Source organism: Peromyscus californicus, unplaced genomic scaffold, assembly GCF_007827085.1.
Source record: "Peromyscus californicus insignis strain IS unplaced genomic scaffold, ASM782708v3 Scaffold_4__1_contigs__length_199733344, whole genome shotgun sequence".
NCBI lineage: Eukaryota > Metazoa > Chordata > Mammalia > Rodentia > Cricetidae > Peromyscus > Peromyscus californicus.
This window is the reverse complement of record NW_026294562.1, coordinates 187,625,924-187,641,087: the sequence shown is the minus strand read 5'-3', so window position 1 is coordinate 187,641,087 and position 15,164 is coordinate 187,625,924. Positions and strand designations below refer to the sequence as shown.

At 38.4% G+C, this 15,164-nt stretch overlaps 1 protein-coding gene across 1 annotated transcript; it reads right to left on the bottom strand.

The window, feature by feature from the left end:
- Window positions 1-1,114: 1,114 nt before the first annotated feature.
- On the bottom strand, window positions 1,115-12,773 carry LOC128094949 (vomeronasal type-2 receptor 116-like). Its single transcript, XM_052713572.1, has 5 exons — window positions 12,669-12,773; window positions 11,482-12,285; window positions 10,372-10,599; window positions 6,330-6,453; window positions 1,115-2,354 (listed from the first exon to the last, which is right to left on the bottom strand). The coding sequence occupies exons 1-5, from the start codon at window positions 12,738-12,740 to the stop codon at window positions 1,435-1,437; spliced, it is 2,148 nt and encodes a 715-aa protein (XP_052569532.1). The 5' UTR covers window positions 12,741-12,773; the 3' UTR covers window positions 1,115-1,434.
- Window positions 12,774-15,164: the final 2,391 nt, after the last annotated feature.

Sequence of the window (15,164 nt, the reverse complement as noted above, 5' to 3'; positions counted from 1 at the left end):
ACTCACAGACATCTGCCAGCTTATACCTCCCAAGGGCTGGGATTAAACGTGTGCACCACCACTGCCAGCTTAAAAACGTTTTCTTAATTGAGGTTCCCTCCTCTCAGATGACTTTAGCTTGTGTCAGATTGACAAAACATTATCAAGTGCAGGGTACTTGAGCTGAAAGGAGAAGTGGACACATGCCTCATTCCTAACCCAGAAGCAATATCCAGTTGATAGCCAGCTGCTAATGAAAGCTTAGTTTCCTTCAAGGGAGTCTCACTGGGGAAACCAACTACTTTGAAGAGTAGAATGCATGTTCAACAGTAGATGACAACAGAAAATGAACTCATGGCGTCTTTGGATGTTTCTTGTCTCACAATATAATGTCAGGGAGTTTTACTTTTTTGTTTGTTTCTTTGTTGTTTTTATCTTATTTTTGTTGCTTTGTCTTGTCCTCTTATTTTTTTCTTCTCTCATTTTACCCTATGGGTTCCTTGAGTATGTGCAATGGCTACCACATTATGTTTTGGTGGCATCGAGTATGCAGCCAAGTGGGTCTCTGATTCATCTGAGTTTTCTTGGCCTCTTTCCTTCTCTTTATTGCTTTTGTTCAATTTAATGTGTTATTTTTAGTTTTATCCTAGTATATTTTCTTTTCATGTATTTTATATTATTATTATCCCATAGGAACCTCTTTGCTTTCTAGTGAGAGACAGAAAGGTGTTGGATTCAGATGTGTGTGAAAGTGTGTGTGTGTGTGTGTGTGTGTGTGTGTGTGTGTGTGTGTTGAGTGTTTTGTTATGTGCATGTGTGTGTATAAGAGTCCTTAGAGGCCCAAAGAGGGCATTAATCCCTTGGAGCTACCATTACAGGTGGTGTGAACTACATTTTATGAGGGCTGTGTATTGAACTCAGCCACTTTGCAAGAGCAGCACACGATTTTGTCTGCTGAGACATCTCTCAGGCTTCTGCAATATTCTGCAATATCTGTTTATCAAAACATCCCTCTATCTCATGAGTTCTACTCCTCTAACTCCCAGGATGCATCAGGATTCTCTAGTCTTCCCCCTACAAGGGCTAGCATTGTTTTGCCTTTATCTGCAAACATGAGTTCACAAACTTCATTCAGATTCGTTCAATATTCATGTGATATTAAAATCTTACATTCACTAAGATATCAAAAAGAAGCCTCAGATTTTATTTCAAATCTTATAGTATATATGAGACAAATAGAACATTACCCCTATGCACTAATGTAGAACAGCCATGTCTTGTAAAAATAGGTGGCTAAGTGGAAGATTGTGGGAGACAATGTAGATAAAAATAGTATACATGACACTGATAAACAACATCATTAAAAGAAACAGTGAGAGTCACTAGCTAATGAATAATCTTTCTTCGTATCCTAATGGGTTATTCTGTACCAACATTACAGGTGTCATTTAAAATTTATGAAATGTGAGTTCTGGATGATGATCTCTCCCTTAACTTTTGAAGAGAATTTCTCTCTGGTCTTAACAAAATGATGTAGCACTTGGGGACAAAGACACATCCCAACAAGCCTGTACTGGAGGCTAAGATGGAGAAGACCTCCACAGCCACCATGACCTTGCCCTTGGTACTGTGGTAGACAGGGAGAAAAGTGACCCAGACACTGCAGAACAACAGCATGCTGAACGTCAAGAATTTGGCTTCATTGAATGTGTCAGGGAGATTCCTGGCCAAGAAAGCCACAGTGAAGCTCCCTAGGGCCAGAGAGCCCAGGTATCCTAAGACAGAGTAGAAAGCAGTTACTGAGCCCTTGTGGCACACAATGATGATGTGGCCATGCTCAGAGTGTACATCAATGTCAACAGAGGGAGGAGATGTTCCCAACCAGATTGCACAAAGAATAATTTGGATGATGGTGCAGATGGAAATAATGTAGGTAGGTACCCCTGATACCAGGAGCCACTTCATCCTTCTTCCAGGAGTAGTGATTTTGAAAGCCAAAACCACAGTAATTGTCTTGGCCAACACAGTGGAAACAGCCACAGTGAATAAAATTCCATATGTTATTTGCTGCAGGATGCAGGTGACTGAGTTGGGATGGCCAATGAAGAGCAAGGAACAGAGGAAACAGAAGATGAGGGAGATGAGCAGGATGTAGCTGAGAGTGAGGTTATTGGCCTTCACAATGGGAGTGTCTTGGTGCTTCACAAAGATCCCAAGAACCAGAAGGGTGAATGCAGACAAACACAAGGCCATACTGGACAGAGTCACCCCCAAGGGGTCATCAAAGGCCAGAAAGGTCACATCTTTGTACAGGCAGTGGTTCTGCTCTGCATTGGCATACTGGTCCTCTGGACACTTCATACATTGATCCACATCTGATGCAGAAAGCAAAAGTATTGTTAGTGCAACTTCAGCATTTCTTTTTTTTTTTTTTTTTTTTTTTTTTTTGGTTTTTCGAGACAGGGTTTCTCTGTGTAGCTTTGCGCCTTTCCTGGAACTCACTTGGTAGTCCAGGCTAGCCTCGAACTCACAGAGATCCGCCTGGCTCTGCCTCCCGAGTGCTGGGATTAAAGGCGTGCGCCACCACCGCCCGGCGCATTTCTTATGGACAGGTCATGCCAGTGTATTTTGGGAACTTTACAACATCCACATACTTCATTGATAAAGATGTAATTGATACTTTTCTGAAGAGCACTGCTTCCATTTCATAATGCCTATCTTCTACAAGGACAAACGTAGATCACTATAACATGAATCTTTCTGTCTGAATTAGAAGTGATGCCCTCATGAGAGATGGAGACTTGATCTTATCCAGGATCAAACTTCTTATACCTTTTTTTATTCCCATATTATCATCACCAAACACATGAGTAGCTGAGCAACAACAAATAAAATCTATTGTGTGTGTGTGTGTGTGCAAGTGCATGTGTATGAGAAAGCAGTAAATGAAAAAGAGTGTTTGAAAATAATAAATGAAAAAGAGCTCATGAGTTTGAGAGATTTTCTTGCATGTGATATGTTGAAAAGAGAATGGGGAGAGAGGGAGATTTTATAATGATGTATGAAATTCTCAAGAAAAATTAATGAAATATAATGCCCTTAGTTGTATCCTCATCAGGAAATAGGGATACCCAGCAATGAAATAATATGAAATAACCCTGCTGTTAAGGTAGAAAACTCTATACACACATAGCACCCAGAAGTCTTGTATCTTATATAATCACCTTTGTGAGCACATAGCACTTACTTCCTTCCCTAATTTCCTTCTATATGAGACCTGTGTGGGGACCTACCACAACATTTTCCCCATGGGTGTTATTGGGGAGTGAGGGATAAGAGATTTAGATAGAAATATATAGGGAAGAGAGAGAGAGAGAGAGAGAGAGAGAGAGAGAGAGAGAGAGAGAAAGAGAGACAGACAGACAGACAGACAGACAGACAGGATAGCCTCAGAGAGGCCTAGATCTTAATCCACCAGCCCAGAACTTTATTTCAAAGTGCTTTTTATATCAATGCCAAGGGGGGAGGCAAAAGACATTCCGCTTACTAGATACAACTAAATGTAGATGCTACCAAACACCTAGTACCCAGGCCTGAGGTCCAATCATCCTCTTAAGCAGCCATACTGGGAAAGCAAGCACAGATATCACTAGGAAACTTCTGTGGGCTCCAACAGACCTGGGTTCTACTAATGTACTCAATGGTGAAGTAGTTATTGGTAAAACAGCATGAATAAGACAACATGAGAACACTCAAGTGAGAGTGGTAACACAGAATATTTGAATTGAACAATAATACCCCATTCATAAGTTGTAATTTCCACCACAGCAAGCAAGGGAAATATGATTGTAATTGTGCTAAATGGTGGATAATAATGAAGAACAATAAAGTGCTTCCAGGATTTTAAGTCATTCCATGAACTAAACCAACCTAGCATTTATGGCCAGCTATGATTACATTTTATGTTTGTTGTTCTTTAAGGGGCTGGAAAGATGGCTATGTGTTAAGAACATGATCTGCTCTTACAGGGGGCCTAAGTCCAGTTCCCAGAACATGTGAAGTGCAATATTACTACCTGTAACTCTGGTACAAAGGGCATCAGATGCCTCCAGTGGCCATCACATGGACCTGGCCCTATATGGACTTACTACTCTCTAATTCAAATATATATAAACATAAAGTTTTTGTTTATTTTTGTTGGTATTTATTATTATAAATGCCCTTAATAGTTATTACCTTAAATCAATTTTATTACATTCTGTTTATTTTTTACACATATGTGTGTGTTTTCGTGTGTGTATGTGTGTGTGTGTGTGTGTGTGTGTGTGTGTGTGTGTGTACAGTACAAAGTGTCAAGAGGGCATCTTGTAGGAGTTGGCTCAATCTCATTTCAATGGGCTTCCTAAGATGAATTCAGGTCATCAGAATTTTGGCAAGAGATTTACCTGCTAACTCTTCTCACTGACCCTAAATACCTTTTTTTAAAGATTTAGTTATTTATTATGTATACAGTGCTCTGCCTGCATGTATGCCTACACACTAGAAGAGGGCACCAATTCTCATTACAGATAGATGTGTGCCACCATGTGGTTCTCGGAATTGAACTCAGGACCTCTGGAAAAGCAGCCCATGCTCTTAACCGCTGAAAGACCTCTCCAACACCATAAAGGTCTTTTTTAATTGTTCTTTGCATTATAGACAATGACTGGCAATAAAAGTCAAAAACAATTCTGGCCTCACCTTTGAATTTGGCCATCTCCAAATTAATAACCAGTTGACTTATATGGATTATGTGTGCCACACTATAATTGGAATAACTGTGCCTGTTTCTCTTCACTACAAAGCTATTTTGTTTATTATATTGTGACATTATTCATTACTACTGTGTACAAAAATCTTTAGTAGGACACCTGTCTTTCTAAACATCAAATGTCAACACTTTTCCCCTCTTTTTTGATATGAAATCATATTGACCTTGTAAACAGGAACACTAGAAAATGCTGGCATAGAGCTGTCTCACTATAGCTTTATCTAGTAATTTTGCCCACAATTACTAATCTTTAGTCACCACAACCCACAATGGCAACAGTCTCAAAACTCTCTTAAAACCTCCCTCACATGGAAGTAACAGCACTTGCATCATCCCAGAGTTTCCTTTTTGCAGCCTTATGGTACCACCCTGAATTCACATCATCATGCTGTCTTTCCCACTCTCCTGTCAGCTAAGTGACAACACAAAATACTAGCCATTCATCCAATGCTGTATAAAGAGCATGCCTACCACCACACAATACTTATTCACCATCCCAACATACAGTGACACAATATCTCTCTTTGTCAGCAATGTTGTGGGCAGTGGCAAGAACAAGTTGTGTGGGATTCATGACTTCAGTGTCGGGAGATGACTCAACAGTTAGAGTGCTTACAGCTTGCAGAGAACAAGGGTTTGGACTCAGCATCCATGTGGAAGCTTATACCTGTCTGTAACTCAAGGTCCAGGGGCTTGTATGCACTGTTTTAGCCTCCACAATCTCCTGCACATCAACTCACACAGAAACACATACATACATTCAAGGAGGATAAATGAATAACAAAATATTTATAAAGACTCATGACTCCAATCTAGTCTACATGTACCTTTACAGGGATATAATCATTGGGAAAGATATAGTGTAGAATTACATCACAGGGCTGTTTGATTTTTCAAAACACTTTCTTTTACAAAATACTAACAACAGTGATTTTACAATGAGTCAAAGACGTATGTGAAGGCACAGGTTTTTCTTTATGAGGACATGATTATTGATCACACACTTGTAAAAACAAAATTAAGAAAGGAATAGATTTTATTTGTGCTGCAAAAGGACCACAGAATTTAGTAGGTCCCCAGACCCTCCCTAGCTCAACTGACTCCATGATAGAAGTACCACTCAGACTATAAAACTCACCACCTAGCAGCACCACCTGCCAATCTGAAGCAAACACCTAATCAATCATACGCCTTATAGTTCTGGGAAAGTCTCAAAATGTACTAATCTTGTTTTTTAGCTTCTGTAGATCTGCTTTTGGCTCACTGTTCTTGGTAACTGAAGTATGTCAACCCAGAACATGGTTCTTTTGCTTCAAACCTCACCCTGAGAAAGGCTCAGTGCTACACTGGGGTCCTGAACATCAACTGTAGATGACATCCAGCTAATGAAGACATTATTTGGCTTAAACCTATGTCCGAGCAGTCTTCTCTTGTGAATATCACACAGCAGTGCAGCACCCTTCCAAGCCCCTTCAAAAGTGCAGTGTGGATAGCAGAAGACAGTCAATCTGAAGGATTTCTCCCTGCAGTAAACACTTACCTGTCTCATTGGAAATCTCATTTGCTGGGCAGGGGGTGCAATCAAAACAGCAGGCTGCCATTCCTTCTTGATGAATTTTTCTGAATCCAGGGGGGCAATCAACACTGCACATAGCAGAGGGCATCTGAGGAAAAGCAGACAGATGCTGGGCCAGGAGTTTGACTATTCTTTCAATACTTGTAGCATCTCATCATGTTGAGTAGTTAACAAGTTTTCTTTCTATACATGACCTGAGTGAACACATTTCTTTCAGTACATTGTACAAGTCCACACATGAATAAGTGAGAACAAATTGATAAAGTGTTGAGGTGCTTCTGAACTACTAAAAGTTCAGGAAGATCTAGGAGTATATGTTGTGTCACCACTGGAATGTCTGAATTGAACACCCTACCCACCCATTGTGTAGCTTAGTTTTGCCAACTTGACACCAAGCAGAGCTAAAAGAAAAAAGAGAAACTTAATTGAGAAGTTGTCTCTGTCTAATTGGTCTTTGGTCATATTGTTGACCAAATTTTTAGCTTTTTATTAATTCTGAGAAACACCACCACACTTGATTCCATTTCTGAATTTAGTGGAAATGCTTTAAGTTTCTCTCCATGTAGTACAATGTTTTCTATGTTCTGTTTTATAAAAAACTTATTTTGTCAAAAAAATGTCCTTTCTATTTTTCAAATGTGTTTTTTTATGTTTCTTTGTTTGCTTTCTCTGAAGGGATGCTGGACATCGCTCAAGACCTTTTCTGTATCTTTTTCAAAGAGCATATATGGTGATATTTTATTTGTATTAAAATGTTATTTGTATGTTAATAAATAAAGTTGCCCGGGGGTCAGAGCTATTAGCAAGCCATAGGAAAGCAGGGCAGTGGTGGCGTACACTTGTAATTCCAGCACTTGGTAGGCAGAGCTGGGTAAGTCTCTGTGTGTTCAGGGATACAGCCATTATTGGATACACATGCCTTTAATCTTAATACCAATCATGGAAAACCTGGAGGCCTATACAGACAGGCCGTGAGGAGGCGGTCATGTGGTTGGGTTTACAACCAATGAGAAGGCAGGACAGGAACTCTATATAAAGACTTTAACACAGGGGTAGCTCTGGTTCGGAGAGGTAGGACCACTGCAGGAGGAAGGGTAAGGTTTTAGCTCATAGCTGTGACCTCTTGGCTTTCTTCTTTGCATTGGTTCTGTGTTTCTTATTTAATAAGAAGGTTGGTTACATCTACAAGCATATAATTTCTGTCCTAGCACATATTTATGTGACATATTTTAATTGATTGATCTGCATATGTTGAACCAGCCTGACATCCCTGTAATATAGTCACCTTGTGTGTAGGGATTGATCTTTCTGATGAGCTCTTGAGACCTGTTTGCCAGTATTTACTTGAGAATTTCTCCACCCATGTTCATTGATTGGACTACAATTTTCTTCTTTCTGATTCACTTTACCTGGAGTGGTCTTTTTCCTGTACTGCGGAGACTCTCTTCTTTTTTATGTGTGCACTAGCAAGACAATATTGTTTGTTTGTTTTTTTTTTTAAAAAAGAATTCCTTGTCTGTGTCCTTTGATTAGAGAGTGGGATTCTTCAAATTCAGTTATTAATGAAAGTTATTTGTGATTATTGTCGATTTGTGTTTTTGTAAGTTTTGATGTATTTCAAACCTTTGCTTTTCTGTCTAGTGATCTAGTGTAGTCTACCCATTCCTGTGACATCTACTGATTAACTTAATATTCATTATAAAGGAGTGTGTAATGTGTAAAGACACTGTGGGAGTGTCTTCCTTAATGATGTTCCAGTAGCTAAGTATTCCTGAAATTGGTGTTCACCATTACAAGTATTTCTATCTTCCTGAAATTATGAAGGATAGCTTTTTTGGGTATAATAATTGAAGTTGTAAATTTTGTCTCTGTTTGAAACACATAATTGATACTCCCTCGTTTTAAAGTGTCTATGATTAAAGCTACTGTGATTATGATGAGGACTTTCCATGATTTTGACCTTCTGTCTTTTAACCTAAAATTCCTCTGTATTCTGCATAATGGAGATTTTAAGTAATATTCTAAAAAGGCAGGTCCTTTTCTGAACCTGTCTGTTGGGCACTCTGACTGCCTCCTGTATCTGGATGGCCATATTTCCCCAGCATTTGGTAAAATTTTGGCTGTCATTTTATGAGAAATACCTTTGGTCCTTTCACATATTGTCCTGTTCTTGTGCCTGTGCTTTCTTAATTTGGTCTTTTATTGATGTCCCCTAAGTCTCTTGTGTTTTCTTCATCCTTCCTTATTGTTTTATCTTTGTCATAGTTTGAATTATAATTCATCTGTCTTCTTTCAAGTCTCGATAGCCTGTTCCACTTGAGATATTCTCTTAGTAACATGTTTTATACAGTTTGCTGTGTGAATTGTTGTCTTTCATTTTCAGAATGGTAGTATGAATTCTTCATTGTTATTGTACCTTTATTGAATATTTGTCACATCTTCACAAAATTCTTTATTATTTGCAAGTGTTTGTGATCTAATTGGATTGTCCTTAGGCGTAATTTGTATGCTCTTTGATTTCTAGAACATTCTTATGATTATTCCTTGAAGTCTTTGTTTAGTATGTCATTGAGTTCACTGTCATGTAAGCCTATGATTATATCATTTGGAGTCCTGCTTCCTCACTGTTTGCAAGTTTCATTTCTGCTTACAATTTGCATATCTAGAATATGGCACACATTGGTTTGTTTTTAGTCCTTCCTATCCTTTTGGTGGATGTTTTTGTAATGTTCGTCCAAGTTAGGCCTGATAGAAGCAGACTTGTGATTTCATTTCTCACCTCTGATCTAGTGGTACAGGCTAGTACCTCAACTTCAACCCTAAAGCTAAAACTTCAACCCATTTGCTCTGTTCTCTGAGCATAATTTTCTCATCACTATGAAAATAGAATATTAAATCTTGATTAAACTCTATCATAGCAACTTGAGATATCACTTCAGATTAAGTTTGCACACTTTCTGGAAGTAAACCCCTTTCAAATGCAACAAACAATATTGTAGTAGGCAATGTAGTTCAGATACTATAAAACTAGACAAATCAGAATCAATAACTATGATATATCTGGGGACACATAATGGGATATTTTATTTTCAAATTTTCTCAAAGCCAAACTATTATAATTATGAGTGCCTGTCCAACCAAAGAAAAAAAATGCAAATCTTTCTATTTATTTTTTCATTTGTTTGTTTTTTTGAATAGTTATGCAAGAATTAAGGTGCAAAGCAATGCTCTTCTAATGAAGGATTCATTTAGAAATTATGATTGAGGGCTGGAGAGGTGGCTCAGCAACACATCACACTTGCTGCTCAATCCCCCAACTCCTACACGCAGGCACAAAATGGTCTTCAGTTCCTGGGTATCATAATCCCTCTCTGGGCATACTGACATACCTAATACTCATATGGAACAGATATATACAGGCAAAACATCCATATGCATAAAAGTTCTAAAAAACAAACTTTAATTAATAAAATATCTAAGGTGGCCCATGAAAATGTGAATGTATTGTTAGACAAGTAGGCAGTTTAGGACCTCCTAGTCAACGTACTTGAATAAATTTATAGAATATAAATTAATGACTTGCATATCTGTTCCTAGTTCCAAATCTTTCCTTACAAATAGCTTCAGTCTTTCCAGCATGTGGATGAGAGATTCAACAGAAGAGAAGAAAACCAATGGGCAGCAATCAATGGAACCAAGAGAATATTGATAAATTTACTGGGAATAATATCAAATGTTGGTCATATCTAGTTTTATATTTGTTTATAAATCACAGTGTTTCTGATATGATAAAAATACATCATATCTTTGTCTTAGATTTTCAAAAACTTACCAAAAAATCATATTTTTAAAATCTGAAGGGAAGAAACATCATCTAGAAGTTTAAAATTGAGTCTTTACATGACCATCCTTCTAATTTCACTAAGTCACAAAGAAACCCAAAGGCCCTCACTTGACACTGGTTACAACTGTGAGGTGTGCATCAGTACATTGTGGTCAGACCCACCTGTCTACTTCCTGTGGACCACTCTATCATATCTTCATATAAATGGAGCTGTTGACCATGTGGAAAATATGGCTTAAACTCTCCTATTTTCACCTTAAGTCCAACACCATGGGGGAAATTAGAAATGTGGTAAATGCCATAGTCTGCTTGCAGTTTTTCTTTCTGATTCATATTTATTACTTCTCCAACAGGATTAACAAAGTGCATCTTCTTCAGAAATAGGTGAAGCTGAAAGATAGGCAATATTATTTATTCTATATTCCTTTAAGTCTGAAAATGATTTTATTTTATCCTAAGGCAAATTCATTAAAGGTGCCCAAGGGAGAAACTCAATGAAAGCATGTGAATAAATAAAATCATTGTGTTACTATTTTTTAGTTCTCTCAGGGGAAACCATCAAACACAAACAGAGACAAACACACAAACATCGAACATAAATATGCACCATGAACACACACACACAAACAAACAAACAAACAAACACTTCCACACAGACACCCATGCAGAGGCACACACATAATACAGCCACACTCATTAACACACATACACACTAACACACACATACAGACAGACCTAAGCAATCAAATACAGACACAGAAACACATAGGCACATAAAGACAAAAACACACACAGAGAGACACACACTGATAAAAATATTCACAAAGAGACACACAGAATAAATATATGCTCAGATACACAGTCATGAAAAAACACAGGAGATATTCATACATGCAAAGTAGCACATCTATACACATGCATACAAAGTCACAGAAATGCATTTAGACATCCACAAAGACACAAATACTTACACAGAAACAAACACAAAAACATACAGAAAATCAGTCGCAAATATACTCACACACACACAGGTACACAAGTAACTACTGAACTCAATCAGCAGTGTATCCTGTAATGTAGCTATCAGAGAATCAAGAGGGATAAGGTCCCCAGAGCCTACAGTGGTGTCAGAATCAGGTGTGTACACTTATGCACACCATCCCTTATAGTGAACAACACATACATGACAAATATTGGTTTCAGCATGTGAGACACTCTTTAAAGATTATAAAATTGATGACACCAAGTACCATCCATTGAAAGATACAGTACCTGTGAGCAGTCAGAATTCAGTTCTCTCAGAGTGTTGATTCGCTGCTTTTCTACTTGTTGAAGAAGCATTTCATGGAGAGCATGGGCCATAGCATACACAGCATTGTATATATCATAAGCATCATCACTAAAAGCCATGTCAAAACTCTGTAGCATTAACCATTCCAGTGAAGCATTGAATGAGCTGTTCTCCAGTGTGTTACAGTTAGATGTGGAAGCTTCACAGCTAAAGTATATCCACCCCAGTCGTGCCAGGAATAGGTCTGTGTATTTGGAAGAGTTCAACGTCTGAACAAAATTTTTAAAACCAGAAATCTCAGCATGGTGGTGTGCAAAAGCAAGAGTCCCATGGAATGAGTCAACTGTGAAGTCTCTCATACTTGTAGTGACATCCCACTGTGAGGTGGTGACCCATATTCTCTGTATACCCTGTGATACCCACATTCTGAAGCACATAGCTAGAGTACTGTCTGTGTCACCATAAATGATAACAACATTTGAGGATGATGTCTCAATTTGCTTGTTATACACTTCAGCTCTTGACATGTATAACTCCATGTTGACTGGGATCACGATCACAAAGGCTAAGCAGACTCTTTGGACTTCACTTTCTCCTCTCAGATCTGAGAGAAATTGGAGACCCTGGTCATCATCTGAGATGACCAGCCCAACCCAGTTCCAGTTGATGCGAATCATCAAAGAGACCATGGCCAGGGCCAGAGCTGTGTCCTTGGAGGCCATCTGATACAGACTGGGAAATAGTTCACGATCGCTCAGGATAGGATGGAAAGGTCCATAGGTGAGCTGAAGGACATAAAACACAGGGAGCAGCATGAGGTAGAAGACTATCAGAAATCTCAATGGGAGCCCTGAGGTGTGTGAAGCACCAGTTTGAAATGACAGGAAGGGCAATTTTCCCTATTACTACAGGTATAATACACTGTTAGAAACCTGCAGAAAATCACCTTTCTACAATTTGTTCAAGGAAAATCACCTTGACTGCTAATTCTTCTTCTCATCTACATATCAAATGATGAATTGGGAATGTCCCATTGAGTGGCTGATTAATTACACTTGAACTTGATTTACATTAATGTGAAGCCAATCTCCCCCTTATGCTCTCCTCAGCATCTGGCTTAGCCAAAAAATGAGAAATATTTCATACTTTACCACCCAAACAACCTCACCTGTGGATATTTGTAGAGCTCAAAAAATTGTGCCAGGCTCATGGATGGTGTTAACATTGGTCCTGTAATCATTACACGACATTTGGTCTTATGTTTACAGATGTAGTTAAGAAGAGGTCTATGCCTTTTTGTCGTAATGTATATGAACTTTTGAAATGCTTGTTTATCATGAAAAAGGTCTGTGAAGAAGTAAAATATGAGAGACACATTTGGTAGAAGATATAGATTCCTGTTGATTTCGTCCACCGCAAAAGCCAAAGGCAGAGCAAACTTGTAGTTTTCAGGTGGTATTCTGAAAATTAAGGCACGGGTTTTAGTATGGATAAGGCACTATAGATGAATGCTTTGTAGTTAATACAAGGATTATCATGCATTCGATGTCATTTTCAGATATAGATTGACAAATTCCCCTGTGTTGTAAGGTTGGAAAAACAGGAGATGCTTGAGAGCTTGAAAAAAGAACCTAAATGGTTGATGAGAGTGGATGTCACAAAATGAGAAATGTGTTCTTGTCCACTTTGACAGAGAATTTGATCTTGCCAATTTGAGTACTGGATTCACATTTGATAAATGATATGTGTGTGTATCTGTAGGAAGCTTGAGAATGCAGATTTCTTGGGGACCAGAAGAGGAAGCTGGATCCTGCAGAGCTGGAATTTTAAGTGGTTTTGAGGTGCCTTTCAACATGGGTGGTTGAAACTGAACTCAGATCCTTTGACAGATCAGCAAGCGCTCTTAACTGACGACTCTGTCTACAGCCCCAGTTTATTGCTACTTTCTATATTCTAGATATTCTTCAGTCTTGTACAGCCAGTAGATATTTTTCCTTCTGTGTGTGGGCTGCCTCTTAACATCCTCATAACATATTTGAATGCAAACAAAATTAGTTTTATGCAATCACACTTGTTAAAATGTGGTCTTATATCCTGAGTTATTCTATATATTTAGAAGTTTTCTCCATGTTTTCTTTATCAGATTCATGATTTCTGGACTTACACTAAAGTGTTTGATCCATTTGGACGTGATTTTGGAACAGGACAATGGTTGGAGATACTTCTTTTCAACCTCTGGTTGTCAGGTTTTCCACTAGCATTTCTTGAGTAGGCTGTCTCTTCTCCACTTTACCTATGTGGGGATAGCCTATTAAACTGAATTTTCCCTAGAGTGGTTTTTGATGTTTTTCTCTTCTCCCAAGTACTTCTGGGTCCTCCTCAACTACCTACCTGCCTCCCTTTATATTGTTTTTTCCTCTATTTTTCTTTAAAAACAAAACCAAAAAGAGGAGAAAAGTGGAAAGAGAATACCACAAGGGGGTTTAGGGATTTAGCTTAATGGTAGAGCACTTGCCTAGAAAGTACAAGGTCCTGTGTTTGGTTCTCAGCTATGAAAAGAAAAAAAAGGAAAAAAAACATAAAAATGAAAATTAAAATAAACATCAAAAACCAAATACACATCTCTTTCCACAAGTTGATGTGTGAAGTGTCTCTTATAACAATTGGTCTAGACATCAGTTTATGACTATAAAGGGATATCATTTGGAATCATTCCATGGACTTTTTTTTCCATTCTTGTTTGGTTCTATCCTAGGTCTCTGGGATATCCTGATTCTGAGTCCTGGTCCTCAGGGGATATTTCCTCTCATGGTATGGGTTTCCAGCTGTTCCATTTATCTGTTAGTCACTCCCACAATTTCTGCACCACATTTACCCCAACATATCTTGTAGGTGGAAAAAATTGTAACAGTCAAACTTTGAGCAGAGCATGGGGAATACTGCAGAAGAGGGAAAGCAAAAATTGAAGGACCTAGTGGTGTCAAGATCACCACATGAAATCACACAGAATCAACTAACCTGGGCTCAGAAGGGCTCACAGAGACTGAAAGGACAGCCAGGGAACCTACATGGGACTGACCAAGACTCCATGCCTATATGTTACAATTATGTAAATTGGTCTTCAAGTAGGACTCCTAGCAGTGAGAGCAGGGGGATGTCTCTGACTCTGTTGCCTGCTTTTGGAAGTCCTTTCTCCTGCTGGACTGCCTGATCCAACCTTGGTGGAAGAATGGTTTCCCTGTTCTCACTGCAGCTTGATATATCAGGACTCACTGATATCCATGGGATTCTTGCCTGTATCTAAAGAAAAACAGTGAAGGAAGATTGGATATGGTGAGGTTGGACGATAAAGGAGGAGGGACCTAGGAAGAGGGTAAGGAGGGGAACCTTTGGGTGGAATGTAAAATCAAGAAAATAAATAAATAAAATATAATAATAAATATAAAAATTGAAAAATAAACAAATACACAAAGAAGACAAAGAGAAGCAAATTAAGACAAAAAAAGTCTACAAAAATACCATTCTCTCCATTTTGTGTTATCCAACTACTTCTGTGCATGGGACTGGTCCTAAAATGTGTCTAATAATATGCTTAGTGAGACTGCACTAGAGAAAACAGATTTTCCCATTCAAAGCAAGAATCAATTTCAAAAAGCTTCTTTTT